We start from the raw sequence: 23,707 nt of genomic DNA on the forward strand, positions 1-23,707 counted from the left end.
TTTTTATTGAAAATAAATTTTAAAAACATTGTTTTCAGACGTGGGACATAAGGCATTCTATTTTCCTAATGTAGAAGCAGCTTGCTAAAATCTTTGCTCTAAAAACAGCTACACATAGTCTATGTAAAATGAATAAGCTATAAAAATAGGTACAATTATTGGTTTATAATCTCAAGAGTGGGAGTGACAGAGACGATATGAATCTCCTGCTTCTTTGGAAATACATAGATACAAATATATTTTGATATATGTGGAAGAAATAGTACACGTCATCATTCTTATTCAATTCTTAAAGCATTTTCAACTTTTGAACAAAGAAAATTTCAACTTCCTTTTTCAGTTTCTCAAACTAAAGTGGAAGTAATACATGACGATTTAAAACTTAACCCGTGTAAGTAGAACCTTATAATTAACTATATATGTACACACATATATATCCGATATATATATATCAGAAAAATTTTCGGATCACTATAAATTCAGTGTTAACAAATTTAGAGAAAGTACAAAAGATGAAAGAAGATTGCACTGATAACCAGTAAGGTTGCTTTGGCATCCATAATAAATATGTACAAAAAATCATACACAGTTGAGACCAAAGAGACTAACATTAATGTCAACATGACTTCCCAAAAATATAGAAAGTCTTTAAAAAATAGAAGCATTTAAAGTTAGGCATTAAAAGCATCTAAATTCAAGTTCATATCTATTAATTATTTCATATTTCCATATAAGTTTTTTAGCATTTGATTAAAAATACTTGTATCTTTTTATCATTATTAGTATTTTACCAGTAATAGCAAGAGTAACATAAGAAAATATTGTAGTTAAAAGAAATTTATTGTAAAGAGTTTTCTTACATCACTGTTTCTTTTGCAGTCACAAACTGAGCCAGCACACTGAAAGACAGAAATACAATTATCACTTCACATTTTTTAAAAAGTTGGATTTTAATTATATTATTATCATCTTATAATTAGATATTTTAGAATAATTTTCTAGTAGAGCAATAAGGTTCAACAGTCTAATCCATAAAAACAGATAATAGTTTTATATTTAAATTTAGAAAATATCAACCAATAGATAGCTACACTAGCATTTCATGTTGTAACCTTGAAACTTTAAAAAATTTATTGACTAAATCTAAAATCTTTGAAAAAGATAGGAATTCATAATTTTGCTTCAATCTATCAATACTGATAATTTTTTTACTCTATAAGTATTTTTTTCTCATTGAATTTTAAGAATATTAAACATAAAATTCATATTAAAGATATATGAATTTTTAGAAAAATTATCTTACCGGATCCCTGATTGAGGCTTTGGTGAAATTCTCTATCCAGGAATTTACATCAATTTTAATTCCAACAACTGAAAAATGAATTTGAATTAATCTAAAGGCATAATTAGCTGTAATACACTCTTTGCTAAATGGCAGTTTAGGTAATTTATTCAATAGCAAATAAATGTTGTATTGAACATAGTGTTTATTACAGGGATTTTTTTTCTTGGAGTCTTCATTAAGTATTAATAGTAATGTCAACATCTCTTAAACTAGTACAAAACTTGCAATTTACATTCACTAAACAGTTTGTTCATTAGCTACAACCTAGAAAAACAAAAAACAAAGAGTGTCAGGATAGCCTCATAAACATGAAATCATTCAAGCAGTATATTCTAAGAGGCTTCCCTAACTCCACCAGTGCATAAAGTAGATGATTAAGAAATAATTGTTGAAAGAGCGAATAGATGAATGAATGAGTAGGTGAGTTAGTAGGAGAGCAGGTGAATGAATGAGCTGCTAAGAGAATAACTGATTGAGTAAGTACATTAGTGACTGAGTCAATGAAGAAGTAGGTGAAAGAATAAGTGAAATAAGTGAACGAGTGATGGTGTTAATCCATGTAGTAGAAACACTGACAGGGTAAGACTGCCCCCAGGAGCAGGAAGGCAAGTTCATCATCTTCTCCAACTGCACTGTCTAATAAAACTTCAAATACCAAATCATACAAGGAAAACAACCAATAGTTTTTACTTTACTTTATTCACTCTCTCCAGCCTACTTACCATCCTCACTGATGCTCACTGTTACTATATTTTTATTTACTTATTTTCCCCAAAAGGTCATTTATCTATATATTTTATAATAAGTTTTATTATTTTTAAAAAATTTCAATAGCTTTAGGAGTACAAGTGATTTTTGGTCACATGGATGAACTTTATGGTGGTAAAGAATTCTAGATTTCACGTTCTCATTTGTTTGTGGGAGCTAAGATAGGGGTCTGCAAAGGCATGTAGGGTGGTAAATGGACATTGAAGACACAGAGGGGAGAGGAGGGTGAGAGATGAAAAATCACCTATCAGGTACAATGAGCAGGAATGGGAGTAATAAAGACACTTACCGTACATATAGTAGTCTAGATTACAGACATACAGTAATTTATCTTTTCCACCAGTAGATGGAAAGTTAACTTTTCATTTTCAAATCATTACAAACATGTACATTCTTGGCCACATACCTTTGTACATATTTGAAAGTTGTAAGAGAGACTCCTACTGGTATTGCTAGGTCAATTTAACGTTAAAAATTTTGATATGTTACACTAAATAAATTCCATAAATTAGTGTCAACAGTGTATAAATATACTCACTCTTAAAAATTCCTCACCTGTATATACATCCATTTGATTTTATCTCCAATTTCATATTTAATTAATTGTATTTTTTTTTTTTTTTTTTGGGTTGGAGTCTCACTCTGTCGCCCAGACTGGAGTGCAGTAGCCGCTCCCGGCCACCGCAGCCTCGACCTGCTGGGCTCCGGCGATCCTTCCACCTCAGCCTTCTGAGTAGCCAGAATTACAGGCATGCGCTACCATGCCTGGTTGAATTTTTGATTTATTGTAGAGTTGAGGTCTCGCTGCCCAGGCGGCTCTCGAACCCGCAGGTTCAGGCAATCCACTCACCTCAGCCTCCCAAAGCCGCGGGATTACAGGCTGAGCCACCGAGCCCGGCTTGTATTTTTTTAATTGCACGTCTTTGACTTTATTTTTTTTGAGGCTTGGAGTGACCTTTCTGATAAACATTGTCATTTTGAATATAATTGTCAGGTACCATCTAATTTTGGCTGTGTTTATATGCATAACATGCATGCTTACCTGCAGGCTTAAGAAGTTTCCCTTGGATATATATTTCTACAGCTTTGCTTACCATAATGCCTGACTCATAGGCACCAGGTCCACTTTCTAAAATAAATAAATAAATAAATAAATAAATAAGTACTTATACAGACAAATCAAATAATCATACTGAATTTATCTCTATAGAAACTGATGGATATTGTTTTGCTTAAAAATTCTAATATATATAAACTATAAAGAGGTATGTGCTCTCCTTCCTTTCCTCTTCCATTTTATATATATATATATATATGCCAGGGTGATTGAAATGTCCACAAGTTGGTTTGTATCAATAGATTGGGGGGCATTAATTAGCTTGGTAGTATCTTCTTCTACAATGTAGTGAATACACACCAAATTCCACCTCATAACATTTGCTAAAATATTGACAAGGCTGCTGAATGTGAAGTGGAAAGATGACCTTGAATGAATCAAACTGACATTGTCTTATAAAATATATGTCCCTGTATAAAACTCTGAAATTCTCTGAGCTTCAGTTTCCTCATTTGTGAAAAATGGGGTAAATAATACCTATACAAAAAGATGTTGCGGGATTAAATTAGAAAGCTATGGGCTACTGCTAATTTTTATAAATATTACACCGTGTAATTACTACTGATAAAATGTTATTAATCAATTTGCTCTATATAATTTATGAAACATTCATCAATATATTTTCAGTTGTAACTTGAGGGATTAGCTACATCTGTTTCTATTTATTATGCATGCCTGCTAGATATGCTCTCTCTAAATTATTGAATGACTGCCTGTCGTGTGTATGCATTTTGCCTCTTCGATGAAATGAATGTTTCTTTTCTATTTTTCTAACGTCTTACATTTACTATGTGCTTAATAATGACTATTATTTTGAGTAGTTAACATAAACTATAGTGAGTATTTTGAGTAGTTAACATAAACTATAGTGATTTGGGGGAAAGCAGATAGTAGTAGTAGTTATTTATTTTTTAAAAAGGAATTGAGAAAAGCTAAATTCCAAAGCAATACTTACTGTTAAAGTAGGGAGCAGTGAAAACATAGTTATCATTATCTAGACTCCTTTTATAGAAGCTGTCCTCATATGTCTCTGGGTTTTCTTGCCAATTTTCTCCAGCCCTAAGGAGGAAATGGCTCATCATTTGTATTCTTTAAACTACCTGATAACTCACTTTTCCCTTTGTGGCTTGCTGAGCTTCATAAAGATGCCTACATCTCAGGTATGTCTAAAGAAGTTAGTGGCAATTAATAGTGTAACTGCTACCCATTTCTAAGCAATACATCAACATAGCATTATATTAAGAATCAGAAAAATTGACTCTTTTGTTTACTCCACTGCTTACTATTCAGGTAACAGGACAAGTAAGTTAATAGGTCAATTGATATTAGTAATCCTTGATGCCTACTCAGCCTACTTCATGGACTATTCTGAAGATAAACAGAAATAAGGTGTATCAAAAAACAGTGAAAAAAATAACAAGCTACACAGATATTGCCAATAGGCTATAAACATTATGTTCATTTAACTAGTTTAGCTTGTGTTCACAAAGAGAAAAATCTCTTCATGTATCTTTTATATTTTGTAGTAAGTATATATATATATAACAAGCAATATAACATGAGAAAATTTTATAATATCAGATAAAGGAAATATTTTAATAATGACAATAAATACTTTAAATAATGACTTCAATTTCATCTATAAACATTGATTGATCTTTGAAGAATGGTTTTCTTATACAGTAATATATAGATCCTTGGTGCATGCAGTCTTTTGTAATGGATTTGTTTTTACAGATGTTATTTAAACTCACTCTTTGGGATAAACTCTGGTAATCCCACCATCAGTCACAACAAACCGTGCTTTCACTCCCTTGCTGGAACAGAAGACAAAAGAAGGAAATATTTTACTGAATTTAAGATACAAAGATAAATCAAGCAAGGAAGCCTAATTATATATATCAACAGATTCACAACTATACTAGAAATATCTACAATATAAGTCTGCAAAGAAAGGATGCTTAAGGAGAGCATCTCATAAGAAATAATCATGCAAGTGCATTTTGAAGAGGGAATATGAGCAAAAAGGCATGACAGAGAAAGCAGGAAGATACCATTTGTAGAGCAAAGACTATGTGTAAGCGAAAGTTTGTGAAGACTGCTGGTATGTGGTATCAAAAAGCACAAGGCAAAAATAGACAAATAGTAGGAAGTATAAGTTTCAAGTACAAACTTCTTCATGGTCAGTCCATGGATGATTCTGAATCCCATGCTACAGAGCTTTGCATTATATTGAAATCAGAACTGGATTTTAGAAGTAAGATTCTGGCAAGTGTGAATTGTGTGGAAAAGGGACTGGGAGCTGTGGGTAAAGGAATGAAAAACACTAAAGGCAGAAAAATCAGTTGCTACAATTTCTTAGGAAAGAGTTCTTAGGACCTTGATTATGAAGCAGAAAGGAAAATATTGTTAGGAGAATGTTTAGCATTTAGTGATTGATTGCAATTGGGTGGAGAAGAGAATAAATAAGAATCATAGTCAATGTCTTGATTTCTTGATTGGATATATGGTGGTGCTATTAGAAAGACAACTAAACATTATTAGAAATCTTATTTTACCATAAACACAGAAACACACAAACATGTCTATGTAATTTGGTTTATTAACACTGATGTGTATCTAAATATAAAATTGAGTAATGGCAGGTATTAGTACTAAAATACACCCACAACTGAAAATACACGTTAACAATTGTCAAGTTATTTTCTGAGATATTATATTAAAGGTAAATAATACACTTTGAATTTATGAATCCCATACCCAATTTCCACAGGGGAGGATAAACTGAAATGCAAAATACATATTTTTATGCATATGAAAAAATACTTACATTTTTCTCTGCTTACTCCAGTAATTTTGGACAAGCTCATTTGTAAAACCTGCATCCAGCAAGACTCTATTAATCAAATCAGTGTTACCTAACACAGAAAAAGGATATCCTCAATTATACCCACATTACTTTTTAATTATAATAATAAAAAGTTTTCTATTTCTAAAAGCAATTTAGGGTGGATAATATTGCTATGAATCTAACAATATATTCCATATTCATTTTTTATAAGTTCATTTTGCCTTATATTTTTCATGATTTGGATAGATTTAGTACAAGAAAAGCCAATTCTAAACGAGGCAAATTATTTTGTAACGTTTTTAAAAAAGATACCTGAAAAATACCATCTTAAGAAACAGTCTTCATTTTTTTGTTGTATCTTTCTGTAAGTTAGTATGGTAATGACACACCATCATCATTTCTTGGGCAATTTTATGTATATATAAATTGTATATACATATATACATAAAATTATGTATATATATAATATACATGTACATATTATACATAAAATTTATATATATATAAAATAAGTAAAAACATTAAGCAGATAGACACCATCTACTTTCACTTTCTTTTTTTTAAGAAAGGGCATTTGAATTCTTCTCCATCCCAAATACCAGAACACAGGATAAGCTGGGGATTAAATTTGACTTTATGAAAAATTTAATGCTACATATTAAGTGACAAGAAACAGAATAACTACCACAGACCAGCACAATTCCAAGCCTGGTTTTAAAATCTAGTGGTACTGATCAAACAGCACAGGCTTCAGGTTGTCATTTCTGGAATAATTGAATTGGATTTTAGCCCAAGGTCAAAGTAATTGAGGAAATAAAGATGATCAAAGGTCAATTATATATATTCTTAAACAAAAAACTTTGCCTTCTTACTTTTCTCCTGGTTCCTCTTCTCTAAGTTCATGAAGCTCTGAAATAATCTACATGTGTACTCTGAAATTTCACATTTATGATAAAATTTCTTTTTCAGATAAGAAATACATGGACTTAATGTCCTATTACCACAAGAGGTGGAATGATATAGGCTGGAAACATTTTCATCATCTTTTTTTGTTTTGTTTTGTTTTTGAGTTGGCATCTAATTTTGTACCCAGGCTGGAGTGTAATGGCATGATCACAGCTCACGGCAGCCTCATCCTCCTGGGCTCAGGCAATCCTTCCACCTCAGCCTCCAGAGTAGCTGGGAATATCTATGGGCACATGCCACCATGTCTGGCTAATTGCTTTGATTTTTGCAGAGATGAGGTCTTGTTATGTTGCTCAAGCTGGTCTCAAACTCCTCTTGCCTCAGCCTCCCCAAAAAAGAGCAATCCTCTTGCCTTGGCCTCCCAAAGTGCTGAGATTACAGGCACGAGTTACCACACCTGACCTATTTTAGTTATTTTAATTTAATGTCGCTCTTACCTGGGATTAAAGGATCAATTTAATCCATATTTGGAGCATACATCATTTTTTTTCTAGGAACTATCTGTTTTACTATATTTTTTAGAAATTGAATCATTTAAAAAATAGTTCATTAAGAAATTAAATGATATATTTTAATTGTCTCCAATTCTTTCAGATAAAACAAAATAAATAAGACTATTATTCTAATTTATAATATAAATCAATGGTGCAAGTAATTTTATAATTTTATTCATATTTTCATTATGCCTAAAATGCATCCTGAAATATGCTCTCTGAAGTTGGTTATATACAATATATAAACAAATTGTTAGTATTAGCCTTTGCCATTGTACATAAATACATGGGGATATGAAGAAACCACTCTATATCATAAACATTTAGGAAAGTTGATAAATTACTTTACATCAGGAGATAATTGTAATTTCACTAATGGATTAAGTGCCTTTACAGAAAAATTAAACTTGACTGCATCCCTTTAGGAGAAAAATTGATTTACAGCACAGCTTTCAATTACTGATATCAATTTCAAAGTTAGTTCTACATATTATTTAATAACATAAGATAAAGAAATAATTGAGAAAACTCTATAATATATAACACTATCATAGGAAAATAGAAATAATTTTATAGTTATTTTTTATAACTAAAAATTTTATAAATTCTCAATTCTTCACATTGTTGTATAATCACTTCAAACAATTACTATTGGATTATGGGGGAGGCTGATAAAAAGTGAGGTGAAATGGAGAAAGAGATTGAAGAACAGACGACAACAATATGGATTATACTGAGAGTATGTTGTATAAACATATATATATTTCCCTGGGACTAGAAGCAGTGAACAAAGATATAATTCCAATTTTCATGGTGTTCTGTAGATTTATTATCTATGTTAAGACAAACATTTATAACAAACTTATTTTCACAAGAAGTATGAGAGTGTTACATACTTTTGATATCCAATTAAGGAATATTCAACAATCTTATTTCAGTTCTCTCGGGAATGTCTATTACTTATTAATTGGAAATAAACAATGACAAACTGAGGGCTCTGTCTCTGTCCCAGTGAGCTCACAGAAGAAAGGTTTGGAATTATCCTTTTCAGGCATGATTAATGAAGACTTTAGTTGCCATGACAGGTTTTCAGAGTGGCTCTTTGGAGCCACTAGCTACTTCCAGTGCTAAGTAGAGGCACTGGAAAGTTTATCTCTTCTCATATGCAATAAACTGAAATTTAAGAGCTACCTTTAAGAAGAAGAGTTTTTTATTTTTTATAAATGACAAAGTGCTTTGTTTAGTCCTTCTGATAGAAAAGGAAATGATTTTAAAAAGGAAGAGAAGGAAGAGAAAACGAATAAAGAGAGGAGAACAAAGGAAGAGAGGAGAGAGAAGTTAATTTTTAAAAAATTATATATACAAAGGGAAATTTTGTCATAAATTTTACTTCCCATTTGCATTGTACTTTCATAACAAGTAAGATATTTTAGGGAGATAAAACTAGATTTTTAATTGTTTAAAAGCCAAGAATTCTTAAATTCCTATGAAGTCTCAAAGAATGATGAAAATGTATCTGAAAGACAAATGTAATGGCTAAAAACTAGTTACTAAAATTTCTGTTATTGATCTGATTTAACTCTTAAAATGGGAAATTACAGAAGGATTTTTTTAAAATATGAAGCTAACTGTGATCAAAATACAATGTCAGAAAGAAAACCACTAAGTGATATATATATTTACTTTGCTTTTTATTCTACCCATATTAAAACTCATTATACAAATTTAAGAATATAAATAAATTTATAAAACTGTGTGGCATGTTTTCTTTTATATAGCAAGACTAGTGCTATAAAAAAAATCTTCAAAAAGTTGTTCAAAATTAAATGTCCTACATTTGAGGAGCTAAGGTGAGCATACCCAATTTACACTTAACCATTTGCAAGTTATCCACTCCCTTGCTTTGAAAACTTGATTTCCCAAAGAATGAAATGATATTTCATTAATATATAAAATTAAAGACTAATTGTTACATTTTACTATTAAAATGTATAAAGTAAATCAATAAATCCACACATCTACAAACTAATATGATTATCATAACATATGAAAATATGGACCAAGATTTGATCACTTTGAATATAACCACACTGAAGCAGTCATTGCAAATTAATGTATACTTACATGATGGGTTGTTTGGAGTTTTTCTATCAATAAACTCATTGAAATTTAAAAGAAATTCAGTGTTATTATCCGATACCTTAAGGTCATTGCAGTAATCTCTGAAAAAAAAATTGTTTTGGGATATTTCATTAAAATAAAACTTTACAGGGTAATCATAGGAAGTGAAACACTTTTGTTTCTAATTAGCTATATGACTTTGCAAGCCATTGAACTTCTTGTTGCCTCCATTTCCTCATCCTATGATAGAACAATATTTTGCCAGTAAGTGGTGAAGATTATAGATAATGTATATTAAACATTTGGTCTCCAGATAATAGGTGCTCAATAAACATTAGGTTTTGTTGTACTTATACTATTATTATTGCATACTGTAGGTTTGTAGTTCTCATCTAGCAATTAAAACAAAAATATTAAAATATTTTTAAAAATAACTTCATTACATATCAACATGTTTTCATGAGAAATTGCTGTATTTAAAATGTATAGAAAAAGTAGTATTGTTTTACTTATTTGTAGATATCTTTATTCCTGACTTTATAGAAGACATATGTCTCTGCATTCAATCAACTGCAAGATTTTGCTTTGGTACATTAAAAAAAATTGTACTCACAGAAATAAGCATTTAGAAAAAAGACGATTATTTTACTGTTTCCCCCCCCCCCCAGATATGTGGCTATTCTTTTTTTTACAAAACACCAAAACTTGATTTATAATTTATTGATAGTGGCAATATGGACTCTGAAACAGTATTAATAAACTTTTTGTATTCTTTTATAATATAGTTCAATCTTTTATGCTTACATGATTTTGTAACATTATCAATTGGTTATTCAGAAAAAATGTTCAAAACTTCCAAATGATTACACATTTCATTATGCAATATCAAAAAATTACATTTATTAAATAATATCACCACTGACCTCACCGGATATTTTGAAAGTACTGGGAAGCTGTCATGCTCATACTAGTGTATAAAACTTTCTAAAAATTCTAATTTTTGTTTGAAAGCTTAGATTTTATCATTGGCAACAAACACTCCCTGTTGTTCTCTTCAAAGTAAAAAACTCACTTAATTCATTTTTGAGAAAATGTCTGCCCAGTATCCAACTATGAATAACTATATTTCGTGTCATTTGATCTTTCATGTAAAATAATATTTTATTTAAAAAAAGGAAAAAGTACCTAGTTCAGTTGCCAACTCAAATAATCACAGAATACTTTTCTAGTTTTATCACATTGAAAATTACAACATAATCTCAGGGAGAAAGCATCAATAAAAATTAATAATTCTTACTGCTTTAGTCAATGATTTATCTTATTTTATTTTTATTTTTTTGAGTTGGAGTCTCATTCTGTCACCCAGGCTGTAGGGCAGTGGCACACTCACAACCACCCCAATGTTGACTGGCTAGGCTCTGGTGATCCTTCTGCCTCAGCCTTCCAAGTAGCCAGAACTACAGGTGTGCTCTACCACACCCGGCTAGTTTTTATTTTTATTTTTTTAAATTTATTGTAGAGACAAGTTCTCACCAAGTTGCCCGGGTTCATATCGAATCTTCTGGCTCGGGCAATTCACTTGCCTGGGCTTCCCAAAGTTCTGGGATTACAGGCTGAGCCACTAAGCCGACCAGTCAATGATATTTTAAAGTAAAACTGTCTCTGTTTCCCTCATACGGGTACCTGGCAGTGAGGATTACAATGGCAATTAGCACACTTGAATGCTACTGCCTTGATTTATGCTAAGGTACCAGCCTACCATTGCCTTTGTGCTATCAGTACAAATGTCAACACACTGAAATAGAAAATAACATTTAATATTAGTTAGAAAATTGCTTTGACCTGGTGGATCCTCTGAAAGGGCCTATGGAACCCATAGGGTTCCACAAACTTCACTTTGGGAACTGCAATCCTAAGTGTTTTAGAAATTCAGAATAAATATAAAGCAGCATAAATACAGGAAGCTCACAATGATAAATAACTAGGTTGTAACAAACATTGCACTTTGAACTTTGACTTTGTCAATTTTTATTGCCATAAAACCCCAAGTTAAAAGCAACTTTGGCCTCTGCCAATCAACTTCTGGTCTTGTGACCAATTTACTTATCTTAATTTTTTTTTTTTTTTTTGAGTTGGAGTCTTACTCTGTCGCCCAGACTGGAGTGCAGTGGCCGCTCCCGGCCACCGCAGCCTCGACCTGCTGGGCTCCAGCGATCCTTCCGCCTCAGCCTTCCAAGTAGCCGGAATTACAGGCATGTGCTACCACGCCCGGCTGATTTTTTGATTTATTGTAGAGATGAGGTCTCGCTGCCCAGGCGGGTCTCGAACCCACGGGCTCAAGCAATCCACTCACTTCAGCCTCCCAAAGGCGCGGGATTACAGGCTGAGCCACCGAGCCCGGCTATCTTTAATTTTTTAGATTAGAAAATATAGTTTATTTAGAAAGTCAATTAGAGAGAGAAATAAAGAAGAGGAGATTCACCTCCCCAAGGTAAGGAAGGGGGTCAAAGCCAGGAAACAGCAACAGCCATAGCTCAAAGAGCACGTGGCTATACCACAGTCTAGTAAGGTAACAGCAGTGGCAATAGCCTAGCAATGGCTGTGACCAATTTAGACATCACATTTTTCACTCTTGCTGCCTGAGTTGTACTCAACTTTGAAGTAGTCTAAAGATATCATTTGCCTTCTGATATTTAGTACAGTAAAAGGAATGAAAATGTTAAAACTACCAGTAGAAGAAATATTAAATTAGGATGGAAACAAAAGTAGAAATAACTTTAAACAATGCAAAAGTTAGAAAACTCTGAATGCTGTGTCAGTGGATTAGTTCTCTAGTAATAAGAATGATCTCGAAAGACAACAGAAAACCACGCATAATGGAGCGTCTAATTAAAATATCTGAAATGTGAATGTGTGGCTAGACAGACAGCATTGATGTTGGTTACCAACCAGCCTCATGATTATACATCCCAGGGCTGGAGGTTGAAACTCAAGATCATCAACATTTTCTAGGTTCTTGTCCCCAAAGAACCACCCCATGGCAGAGGTTGGCAAAGTAAATGTGGTCACCAAAACTGCTGAGACATGTCAGAAGACCTTGCTGATATACTTTCTATGTGGCATTGTTTTTCTAAAAGAAACCAATTGTATATGCAATGCACATCAGTTAATTGCTTCTAGCGAAAGATTCCTTGGAGAAAGTGAGGCAATGAGGTGGAGAAATGTTCAGATGACTTTAAACATCCAATAAAACTTCAATTTGCTAAAAAATTCTTCAGGACCTGAATGCTATAATCTCTTTTGGTCATTTTGTGTTTCTGATCAAATGGGCTTTGAAACTTAAATGGCTTTGAAACTTTTGGTACTAGAAATTTCGTAAATGATGAAAGTGCCTTTGTTCTCATTCTGTTCAACACTTACATAGATAATACACCACAAATTAGCATTTAACTATAGATTATCACATACTGTTATTTGTTTCTCTTTCTAAGATTTTAATTTCTGATTACCTAAGAAAGATGGCAAAACTAATCTGTGTTTTAACTTTTCATCCATGAGACTTTATGCCTCTTAGGGCATCTATATTCTCAAAGTTTTCCATTCTGTAATAGTTTTAGATTTACAGCAACTAAAAACACTGATTTTTAATCGGAATCAAAGAGCTTAATTTATGTAGGAATTAACAAAAATGGTTTATTGTTAAAATTTGTAGGCTTTTTTTTCTTTAAATTATTTTTAAATAACAGCTTTTTAGCACCCTTTATTAAAGAACACTCTTCATCATACCACTACTATTACCTCCTACTCCAATTACAAAAAATAATAACTAATCCTTACTTAGAACTCATATCTTACTATGAGATATACTTTCCATGCATTATCTGATTTAAAGCTTACAAGAATTCTGTAAGATCAGTATTACTATTTTTTTTTGAGTTGGAGTCTCACTCTGTCACCCAGGCTGGAGAGCAGTTCCACCACCATAGACCGGCTGGGCAATAGAGATCTGTTTGCCTCAGCCTTCCAAGTAGCCAGAACTACAGGTGTACACTACCACACCCGGCTAATTTTTGATTTATTGTAGAGATGAGGTCTTGTCAAATTGCCTGGGCCGGTCTCAAACCCACAAGCTCAGGAGATCCACTCACCTCAGCCTCCCAAAGGGCTAGGATTACAGGCTGAGCCACCAAACTCAGCCACCATTTTTCAAATAAAGAAACTGACCTACAGAGAATCTGAGTCACAGCCATGACAAGAGGATCTGGGAAACAACTCAGTCTTGGTCTAGAGCTTGTTACATTTTTGTTTCCTCTTTAGTAACAGTGACAAAAGAAAACTGCATGATCATACAATTTCTGTTGCTTCTCCCTGTTTCCTTCTTCACTCCAAATTTCTATCACTTTGTTTTCTAGAACTCTGCATACATACACATTCAATGCTCACTTTTCCAGAAAACCTCCCCTACAGAAATATTTTACTCAGATGTACAGGATTTGAGATCCCTTAGCATTTACATATTCAAGGTACATAATTATACCTTGGAGTAGCAAGAAAATGGATTCAAATCTCATCTTATTTAGCGTCTGTAAAAGTTTCCTAATCTGTGGAAAAGAATAATACAAATTTATTACTATAGAATTGTTTTGAGCAGTAAATATCAAGCATAGAAAGGGCTTGACATGTGTTAACAGAGGTGGACATTCATTGATTTGTGCTACATTTCCTCCCCTTTCAGGTATTTTCTCCTCCCCTAAACACACAGGCATCTTCCAGTCTTCCAATCAGCTTATTGACATTAGTCAGTCATAAAAAAGCAATGATAGCCGGGCTCAGTGGTTCAGCCTGTAATCCCACGCTTTGGAGGCTGAGGTGAGTGGACTGCCTGAGCCCGCGGGGTTGAGACCCGCCTGGGCAACTTGGCAAGACCTCTACAATAAATCAAAAAATTAGCTAGGTATGGTAGCGCGTGCCTGTAGTTCCAGCTACTTGGGAGGTTGAGGCGGAAGGATCTCTGGAGCCCAGCAGGTTGAGGCTGCGGTGGCCGGGAGCGTGCCAGTGCACTCCAGTCTGGGCAAGAGTGAGACTCCAAGTCAAAAAAAAAAAAAAAGGCCATGATACAACATGATGAACTTGAAAACATTATGCTAAGTGAAATAAGCCAGATGCAAAAGGTCATGTATTTTATGATCCAGTTTATCACAAGTCCAGAATAAGCACAGTCATAGAGACAGAAATTAGATTATAGGTTACATAGGGCTGAGGGAAGGAGGAGGATGGGGAGGTAATATCTAAAGGACACAGGGTTTCCTTTAGGATGATGAAAAGTTCTAAAATTAACAGTGGTAATGATTGTACATATAAGTAAATATACTTAAAATCTTTGAATTGTTTAAAAGAAAAAGAATGTAGAAGGTGACTTAGGCCACAGAAATGGTCCACATGCTAATACCTGGGGATCTAAACAAAACCTATTATCTATGAATTATGAATTAGAATTGGGAGATATATTAGTCCTCTCTACGAATACCTGGACTTTTACCCTATTTTCCACCTTGCATTATAGTGAAGTTCAGAAAGCTAATCTACATGGTCTGCTATGGTCTGATGAGTGAAGACACTGTCCAGAGAAAATCACAGATCTCAGGTGGAAAGAGAGTCTTGCCAGCACAGCAGGCCTCATTTCAATCTCTTCGCACATTTTTGCTGTGTTGATAATCTAGGGACACTGCTCTTTTCTAGCTAATGTTCTCCTGGATATTGAGAATATTCTTCCTTCTAGTTAGAGCTGGTTTACTATTCCATTACTCAAAGTAGTTAAAGTTGCTCAGAGCAACTCAAAGAAACTTAAATTTACTCAAAGCTACCTGTATCCAAAAAATGATAATAAGATTGCAGATAGTATGTGCTCACTCATAGCGGATTTTGAACAATCGTCATAATACTAAAAGAAAAGGATTGGCAGTACTGGAAACTGGCAGCGGGGGAGAAGGGGGAGGAGGTGGGATTTGCAGTAGTGGGAATCTGCAGGGGCCTCACCTCATCAACAAGGGTAGCTGCATAATGAACATTTGTATACTTGATCCTGAATTGTATCCCACATCTTTAAAATTAAAAAAAGAAAAGATTGTAGGTATTATTATTATTTTTTAAAATATTCTTTATGTATTTATAGATTCTCAAGTGATCAAATATTTATTTAGCACCTATTGTGTGTTATATGGTTTTGATATTGGGTATTGAATGGTAAGTCTAATAGACACAGTCATGGCTCTGGTGAGGAAAAGTAAATAAAGTAAAATGTGACCTAGGTTCTGATAAGAGAAATACAGAATTCTATGGAGCAGTCAGGATGGATACATAATCCAGTGAAGATGGGAAAGAAATTCCCAGATCAAGGAGCTTTGAAGTTAGGATTTGGGAAGGAATAGGTTATGTGCACAGTCCAAAATAGGAAAAAGAACTAGTGGAAGAAAGAAGGTGAAGAAAAACAAAACAAACTAACAAAAAGCCAGTGCATTCAGGAACTGAGAGAACTAGAATTTAGAGAAGGAATAGGAAAACTTTTCCCAAACGGTCATGGAGTAAATGACTGGGGCTCTGTGGGCCATAAGGTATGCCACAAGGACTGACTCATCTCTGCCTTTGTAGTGAAAGTACATAAACAGGTGACGTCTCTGTCTTCCAATAAAACTTGATGTATAAAACAGCCAGCCAGTCTGCAGGCTATAGTTTAATGCCCCCTAATTTAGAGTATGGGAGACCACATTGGTACACCAAAACCTGGGGGCAGGAATTTGAAAGCTATGATAAAGTACAGATTATGGTGAAGACAGTACAGAGCCATTGGTTAGTATTTAGCCGATAAAAAAACATGACTTTCTTCCTTCACATTTCAGGAACTCTCTCTGGTTACAGAACAGAGACAGCATTGGGAAGTAAGAGGGAAATATGAAAGTAAGAGATCAATGAGGAGGCAGCTGTAGCAGTTAGGTGCGAGAAGACAGCGACCTGGCCTAGGGCAAAGGCAGTTGCGATTGACACATATACCTGATACTCAGAAGACAGACTTGGCAAGACTTGCTGACTGATGAGAAGTTAGAAACAAGGAAAAGGGAGTGGTCAAGGATAACTAACAGGTTTCAAGATTATACATTGAAAGGATGACATTTTCTTTACTGATGCAACATGGGAGAGCTTTCCAAATGGGACATATATTTAGGAGATACCAAATTTGAAGCACACTGAAAAGATATTCCTGTTAGGGTTCCATAAGACATGAATGCCTCATATTGAAATATGTAGGGTAGACATAAAGCCTAGAAAAGGATATATTATTTCATCCTATATTATACTGTAATATCCATAAGCCATTTATGTCTTCTTTTGTTTCTAAATTTCTATGGCCACAATATACTATTGGTAGCCATGACCCTAACCTTCAGGCAGAGACTAGATGGGGGACCTACAATCTAATAGTAGGTTCAGATAAAAAGATAAGAGAGCCAAGGCCAGCATCCTTTGTGGCACTCTCATTGGTGAACAGCAAAATTGGAACTCTCATAAGTGAACAGCAAAAGAAATGAAGTTAATGAAAGAGACTATGAATATGCAGCCTGGGAGGGAGTAAGAAAATCAGAACAGTGAGTCCTCTAGCAAGAGGAGGCAAAGAACGTCTAAGGAGGAAGTGAGCAGCAGGGTCAAACACTGAAGGATATTCAAGCAAGAGATGCTCCTTAAGGGCAGAGCCAAGAATATGCTTTTGTTAAGAGAGATTTCTCAAAGAGCTATAAAAACATATATACCCTATTTAGTAATTAGTAATTCTGTTTCTAATTCAGTAGAAACAGAATTCAGAAATTTTCTCATGCAGAAATAAAATTGCAAAGTAATTCAGAACAACTTTTATGAGTCGTCTTCAGATTCTTGGAATAAACTGTTTAGAAAGTATAAACAATTAAAAATCTATGCCTCTGTTGTCCATTTTTTAAAAGTAATTTAGCCTAAATTACATATGTCTGCTATAGAGCAGTAAAAAACTGAGAAAAATAAAGATCACTGTTGGTTTATTGAATAGTTGCAAATTATTACAAGAACATAGAGGTAGGAATAGAAGACATATATTAGAGAAAGGGAATTACATGCAAGATAAATAAAACTAGGTATGAGAAAAATGATGATCAATTGAAAAGTTACGTTAGGGAGTGTCACTATATACATGTTTTCTTGAGAAGTTGTGTCATAGTATTTAAAAATATCTATTATGATCTTGGCATTCTAACTATATGTGTGTAAATGCACGTATATTTGTTCATAACTATTCATGTATGTATGCATGTGATACATATTTTTGTGTATATATACTCACAGGTGCAACTACATGATTTTTCATTACTGTTGAATGCACTGTTTCTTCCACAGGAACAAAACCTACATCTATCTTATTCATCACTGTATCCCTAGGTCAGGACATTGCTTAGCACATAGTAATTGCTCACTAAGTATTTAAATGAGTAAATGAATGGACAAGATATTATTCCAGTTTTAATTGTCATTAAGGCTTACCCGTGGATTCAAGTTATACAAAAATGAAAACAAAACCAACCTTGGTGCTATGAATGTATAGCCAGTTTCTTCAAAGTTATCTGGCTTCAGTGTTTCTGAATCTGCAAAGATAATATTACAGGATTAGATAAGCAATTCAGAGTATATATCCTGAAATTCAATGACAACAAGAAGGCATTATTAGAAAGATTACCTAACAGGAAAAATTATAGACTACATGTACCCTAAAACTGAAACATACCAATGAATTGAAAGGTCCTCAATGCTTCCCAATATAGTAATAAAATTATAACATAGATTAACTTAATAACATTAATTGCAACTATTATGTCAGAGAAAAACTTTGTCTATAATTTTTCCATCTACTAACCTACCATAACCAAATATTTTAAAAATTGATATAAATATTACATCAGGTACTTTATTTAAAATACCATTATTACAAGTTTACCAATATCATGATAAAAGTGATTTTAATAAACTCAGTGCCTTTTAGTGAATTAGTTACATTCTTCATATTAGGTATGAATTAGTAAGTAGAAGAATAAAAAACAAAAGCATTTAAGTCTAAGAAAAAAGCTTGAACATGAATCAGGGTGCATATGAAAACACATGCATATTCTTTCCCCCTTTTTGCTGCTAAGATTTGAGTGACCATGGAGGAAAATTTAGCAAATGAGAAGCACAGAAGATCATATCCAATAGGAACGGAAATATCAGTGGAAATGTCAAGTGTACTAAACAGAAAGAAATTGAGCAACAAGAAAATACTTGCCCTTCATTTTGCCCTTTTTTGCTGTGAAAATCCGTCAGAAAGAGAAAGCAGGGAAACAAAAAAAAGAGGGTAAAGCAAAGGGGGTCACAAACAATATTTTATTCAATGACTTTGTTGAATAAAAATATTGTGCATAGATCAAAGGTTCATTTATGTACAGCTGTAGTCTGGAAAAAAGACATAGTTTTGAAGACTGAAAAGGATGTCCTGTCAATTATGACTATATGACCTCTCTATACTGTGGTTATTTCAAGTGTCTGTTTTGCAAAGTGGTTAATGCAGGTGCAACACCAATGAAGTCAGCCTATAAACAGAAGCATTGACCAATCATCAGACTCACTAGTTATCCCCTCAATTATCAAGTGAAGAACTAGCTCATGCAGAGTTGCTGGTTGTTAAAAGACCATCATACCTATCTATCAAGTGAAAGTGGCAATACAAATGTACCATGTATAACGTACTATGAACACCAGGCCTGTGGAGAGCAAAAAAGAAAAAGAAAAAGAAAAAAAAAACCCGACAGAGAAACAAAAAGAAACTACAGTTTAATTTCTGGTCAGATGTAAAAGATACACATATATTTTGGGGGTGTTTTTGTTTATTTTTTACTTCAGCCTGACAGAAAATTTTTAGGTTATTAGTAATAATTTAATTGAGCCATGTGCAAAGGATATGATGGTCATTTTACTTTACGAAATCTAGTCATCCAAAACAAAGATTAACAATGACTTGAGATACACATAAGTGTTAATAATTACTCTACATTCCAAACAAAGCTAAAAAAAAAGTAATATATATGCATCACTGAGACATTAACGAGGGTTATGAAAAGAAAGTTAATCACCAAACCAAAGCCAAAGATCAGTGCAATTTAATTTATTCAAACAAAGTAGAAGATGTGAAGCACAACATTATTCTGTTCAAATGCAAATAAATAAATAAATAAATGAATGAATGAAAAAGGAAAGGAAAAGCTTTACTAGCACAGTGCCATGAGAGTAGAGACTATGTTGATAATAAGCATATGAAACATTTTGCTCCAGCTAGCAGACCCTTAAATCGACAGCAACAGAGGACACAGCACTGCAATGATTCTATGAGCACATAGCAAGGCAGGGAAGGGGGTGGGGACTGCCAGGGCGACTGGAGTACCTGCTCATATTCTATCCATGTAGAATATTTCTTGTTCCTTGCATGTTTGGAATGGGTTAGAATCATTGCTGTAGATTTGGTAGTAACACCTACTAAAATGTATAAGAAGCCTTGGGTATTCCAAAATCTAGACGTATTTAAACATCTGATAATAGGAGATAACAAATAGACCCTGAAGTCACTTTCACAGTACTTACATCTGGCCTGAGTTATTGTTTCTTCTATTTTGGCTTTTATATAGTAAAAACTGTAGGTTGGTAATACCAAGGCCAAACTGCAATAGAAACAAGAGAAGCATAAACACAAACAAACAAAAATGAAACATAACTTAAAAAAAAGGACACATCAAGTTCATGGGAAAATCCAAAGATCTTCCTCATGGGAAGGAAAAGACATATTACTTTGACAAGAAAATGCATTCAGCAAATAGAGTACTTAATTTCGGTCTTGCCATCCAATCATCCAACTCTCTACATTGTAGGAAACCAGAAGAGATATGTGGAAAATCAGCTACTAAATACATCCATGAATTAGCTGAGGAAGGAATGACATGGCCCTCTACTATATTTTTAGAAAATCATATTAAAATACTTTGAATTTTGACAAAAATTGAAGAACATTAGGGGTATATTTAAATGAAGTAAATACATCATACAAACTGGTCACCCCCTCCTTGATGTATTATATTTAGTGTTAAAGTATTTATATAAAACAGGCACTATTAAAAATACAAATAGAATAGTTATTTCCATTACTATAGTACAAGTCATAAAGTCATCTAAAACATACTCTTTTGAAGGCTTAAATACCTACTATTCTAAAACTCTAATCCTTGCCTAGTGTCTGCTAGTGGGCAAATTCAGATTCCCTTATAGCACTAATAGAAATTGTTTGCTCATCCCATTCATTCTTATTCAATAGTAAACCAACTCACAGCATTTAACTTTAAGTTCATTTACTGTAAATACGTCATATTATTTGCAAGATTGTTATGAGGCACAACAGGAAATATATTTGTAGCTTAGAGTCATGGGCTACTCTAGTCTTATGGTAGATGTCCAACTGGAGAAAAGTTCCAGTGCAAATCTTAGGTCAAATTTAGAATGCTTTAGTCAAAAAGAATGCCAGATAAGCCTGTCATTAAACCTTGCCTTGACTGCTTAAAGTCAAAAGCAGGTAACCTTACTTATTTTGGAACTGTCAGTCAATTAAAACACATGATATATTAGAACCGTTAAAAGATATCAGAATATTAGGCACTTTCCAATAACACAACTGCAAATGTGTAATTCCTCTATGGTCCTGCTGACTGATACACCAATGTAGGATATAGCTAATTATCATATATCCACATGTGCAGTTGCAAATGACCTTTGCTATGATTTGAATAAAGAAAAAACCTTGTAAGCAGTGGGTGTAAAACATGAGAATATCTCTAAGAGGCCCAATGCAATTACTTTCAAAAGCAGTACTTGTTCAATATGGCTCAGCTGAAACATTCAGCATTCACGTTTAACATTTAGCCCAAATCTCAGTAATACACAGGAAAACGTATGCATTTCCAGGTTTTTTAGTATTTCCAGGTATTTGCTGATCTTTTAAATCCTCACGTATCCCCAACTTTGGGGATGGATATCCAAACCCTAATCTCATTACATAATTTTATGAACAATATAGAATAGGACAAAATATAAAATTTCAGATTTTCCTTCTTATAACTATAAGTGTTGAAAGTTCATTCTATGAAGAGAGAAAAAAAGCAAGGGTTTATTTGCCACAACTTAATTATGCAGTAAAGATAGCAACATGAACGAATGGATGCTGGTTGCATTCAATTCCCAAATCTTTCTCCATCATTAAGTAATTCATAGACTTTCCTTATGGGGAAAGGTCAGGAAATAAAATCTTATGTAGATTTAATGAAAATTTCTATATTCATTTTATAGGTAACTTCCTTCAAGTGGAGGCAGAGATTAAAATTAAAATAAGCAGTGCAATCAGTCTGACAGCAAGATGACCTTTCATGATTCACTTGCCATTTACAAAATGTGGAACAGAATTACTGAGCATTTGAAGATTGTCTACTACAAATTCTTCTCAAGGGAAATTAGGACATTTTTATTGCCACATCAGCATTTACTGCTAAGAGAAACTTCTAATTAAAACTGATAACGTTATATCATACAACTGTTAAAATGTCACTCTGTAAACTTGGGTTACATCTCATGTATCATAAAAAATATTGTGGTAACCTATGAGGAACAAAACAGAAGTATTAAAATTGGCATATCAAATATATATTTTGTTGGCCTACAAGTCTTAGGTTGTTATTAATAGCTATAATCCAGTCTATAGGAAAATATAGTTATACTTAATTTAATTATGTCCATCTCAAGCCAAGTTATTGTTTTCAACACATAGTGAGATAAGATCTTTATGAACATTCCTAGTCAATTGTGCTATTACACACAATGTTTGCTGTCCCTCTCCATATAAAACCAATAGACCAAGACAGCTTTATTTCCTCCTAGAGATTAAAGTTCAATAAAGTGACCGCCAGATGGATGGTAGAGCCTATGCAATGTTTCATGACTCACATAAACATGGTTAACTGAATTAAATAGAATATAACACACTTTTCAACTCAATCATTTATCTCCATAAAAGTAAACTTTTCCCTAAAAAAGAGAACGCATTCTATTAAAATAACTTATTACTGTGTTTCAAAATATGTACCTTTGGGAATCAAGGCTTAAGGAGATAGAAATCCCCAGGTGAAATTTTGTACCTCATTAATTAAAAAAGCATATCACATTTTTCGTTTTAACTTAGATGTAGTATTTTGTTTTAAATTGTCATTTGTGAATGTACTTGCATAGAGATTCAGAAAAGTATTTATAATAGAGGTAGATTTAATCTGGCCGAAAGTTAGAGACTTAGAAAGGTAATGTGTGAGGAAAGCAGGCAAAAGTGGGGAAACTAGGGCCTTTTCAGGGAAAACTGATATGCATGGTGATGGAAGTGGAAGAAATGACAGGGCTCCTCTAGACACATGGGCCAGACATGTGTGATGTGACTATCAGTCTTGGAAGTTCAAATTTAACCTGGATGAAAATGAGAAAAGACTAAAATTTTGTCAACAAGGAGTGATATTACTTTGAGAACTCCAGAAAATAACATTAATTAGCCCACACTGTGTATTATCACTGGGTACAAGAGGAAAAAGATCAAGTGTAGAGAGCCATTTGTGAGACAATGAGAAACACATTCAAGCATGATACAAGAAGAATTGAAAACACCCCCAAAGCCCTTATAACTTCAGTAGGACCAACCATCACATTGTCAGAGTCAAAATTATGCAGTTTTCTGAGAATATGTTCAGTTAACAACAAAGATATAGGGCACATTCCCATATAGGGCACATGCCCACACAGTGCCCTAATACTTTGTTTTATTATGATATCACCTCTCAAGAGACAGGGCTTCCAGATTCTTCTCTTCTCATACCTTTTCACAAGTTCATCCAAAAATGGAGAGGTAATAGTAATCAAGTAAA

General features: G+C 33.5%; 1 protein-coding gene across 1 annotated transcript in view; it reads right to left on the reverse strand.

Moving 5' to 3' along the window:
* The window catches only part of CACNA2D1 (calcium voltage-gated channel auxiliary subunit alpha2delta 1), a 395,813-nt gene that overhangs the window by 19,830 nt on the left and 352,276 nt on the right, over positions 1-23,707 (reverse strand). The window contains exons 22-30 of the mRNA XM_021707777.1: positions 20,349-20,425; positions 18,265-18,325; positions 9,666-9,763; positions 6,061-6,148; positions 4,985-5,047; positions 4,186-4,289; positions 3,156-3,242; positions 1,304-1,371; positions 861-899 (exon numbers count right to left, since the gene is read on the reverse strand). Of these exons, the coding sequence (XP_021563452.1) occupies positions 861-899; positions 1,304-1,371; positions 3,156-3,242; positions 4,186-4,289; positions 4,985-5,047; positions 6,061-6,148; positions 9,666-9,763; positions 18,265-18,325; positions 20,349-20,425 (685 nt within the window). The remainder of the gene's footprint in view (positions 1-860; positions 900-1,303; positions 1,372-3,155; positions 3,243-4,185; positions 4,290-4,984; positions 5,048-6,060; positions 6,149-9,665; positions 9,764-18,264; positions 18,326-20,348; positions 20,426-23,707) is intronic.

This window comes from Carlito syrichta, unplaced genomic scaffold (assembly GCF_000164805.1).
Source record: "Carlito syrichta isolate Samal-C Ts95f unplaced genomic scaffold, Tarsius_syrichta-2.0.1 Scaffold124319, whole genome shotgun sequence".
Taxonomy (NCBI): domain Eukaryota; kingdom Metazoa; phylum Chordata; class Mammalia; order Primates; family Tarsiidae; genus Carlito; species Carlito syrichta.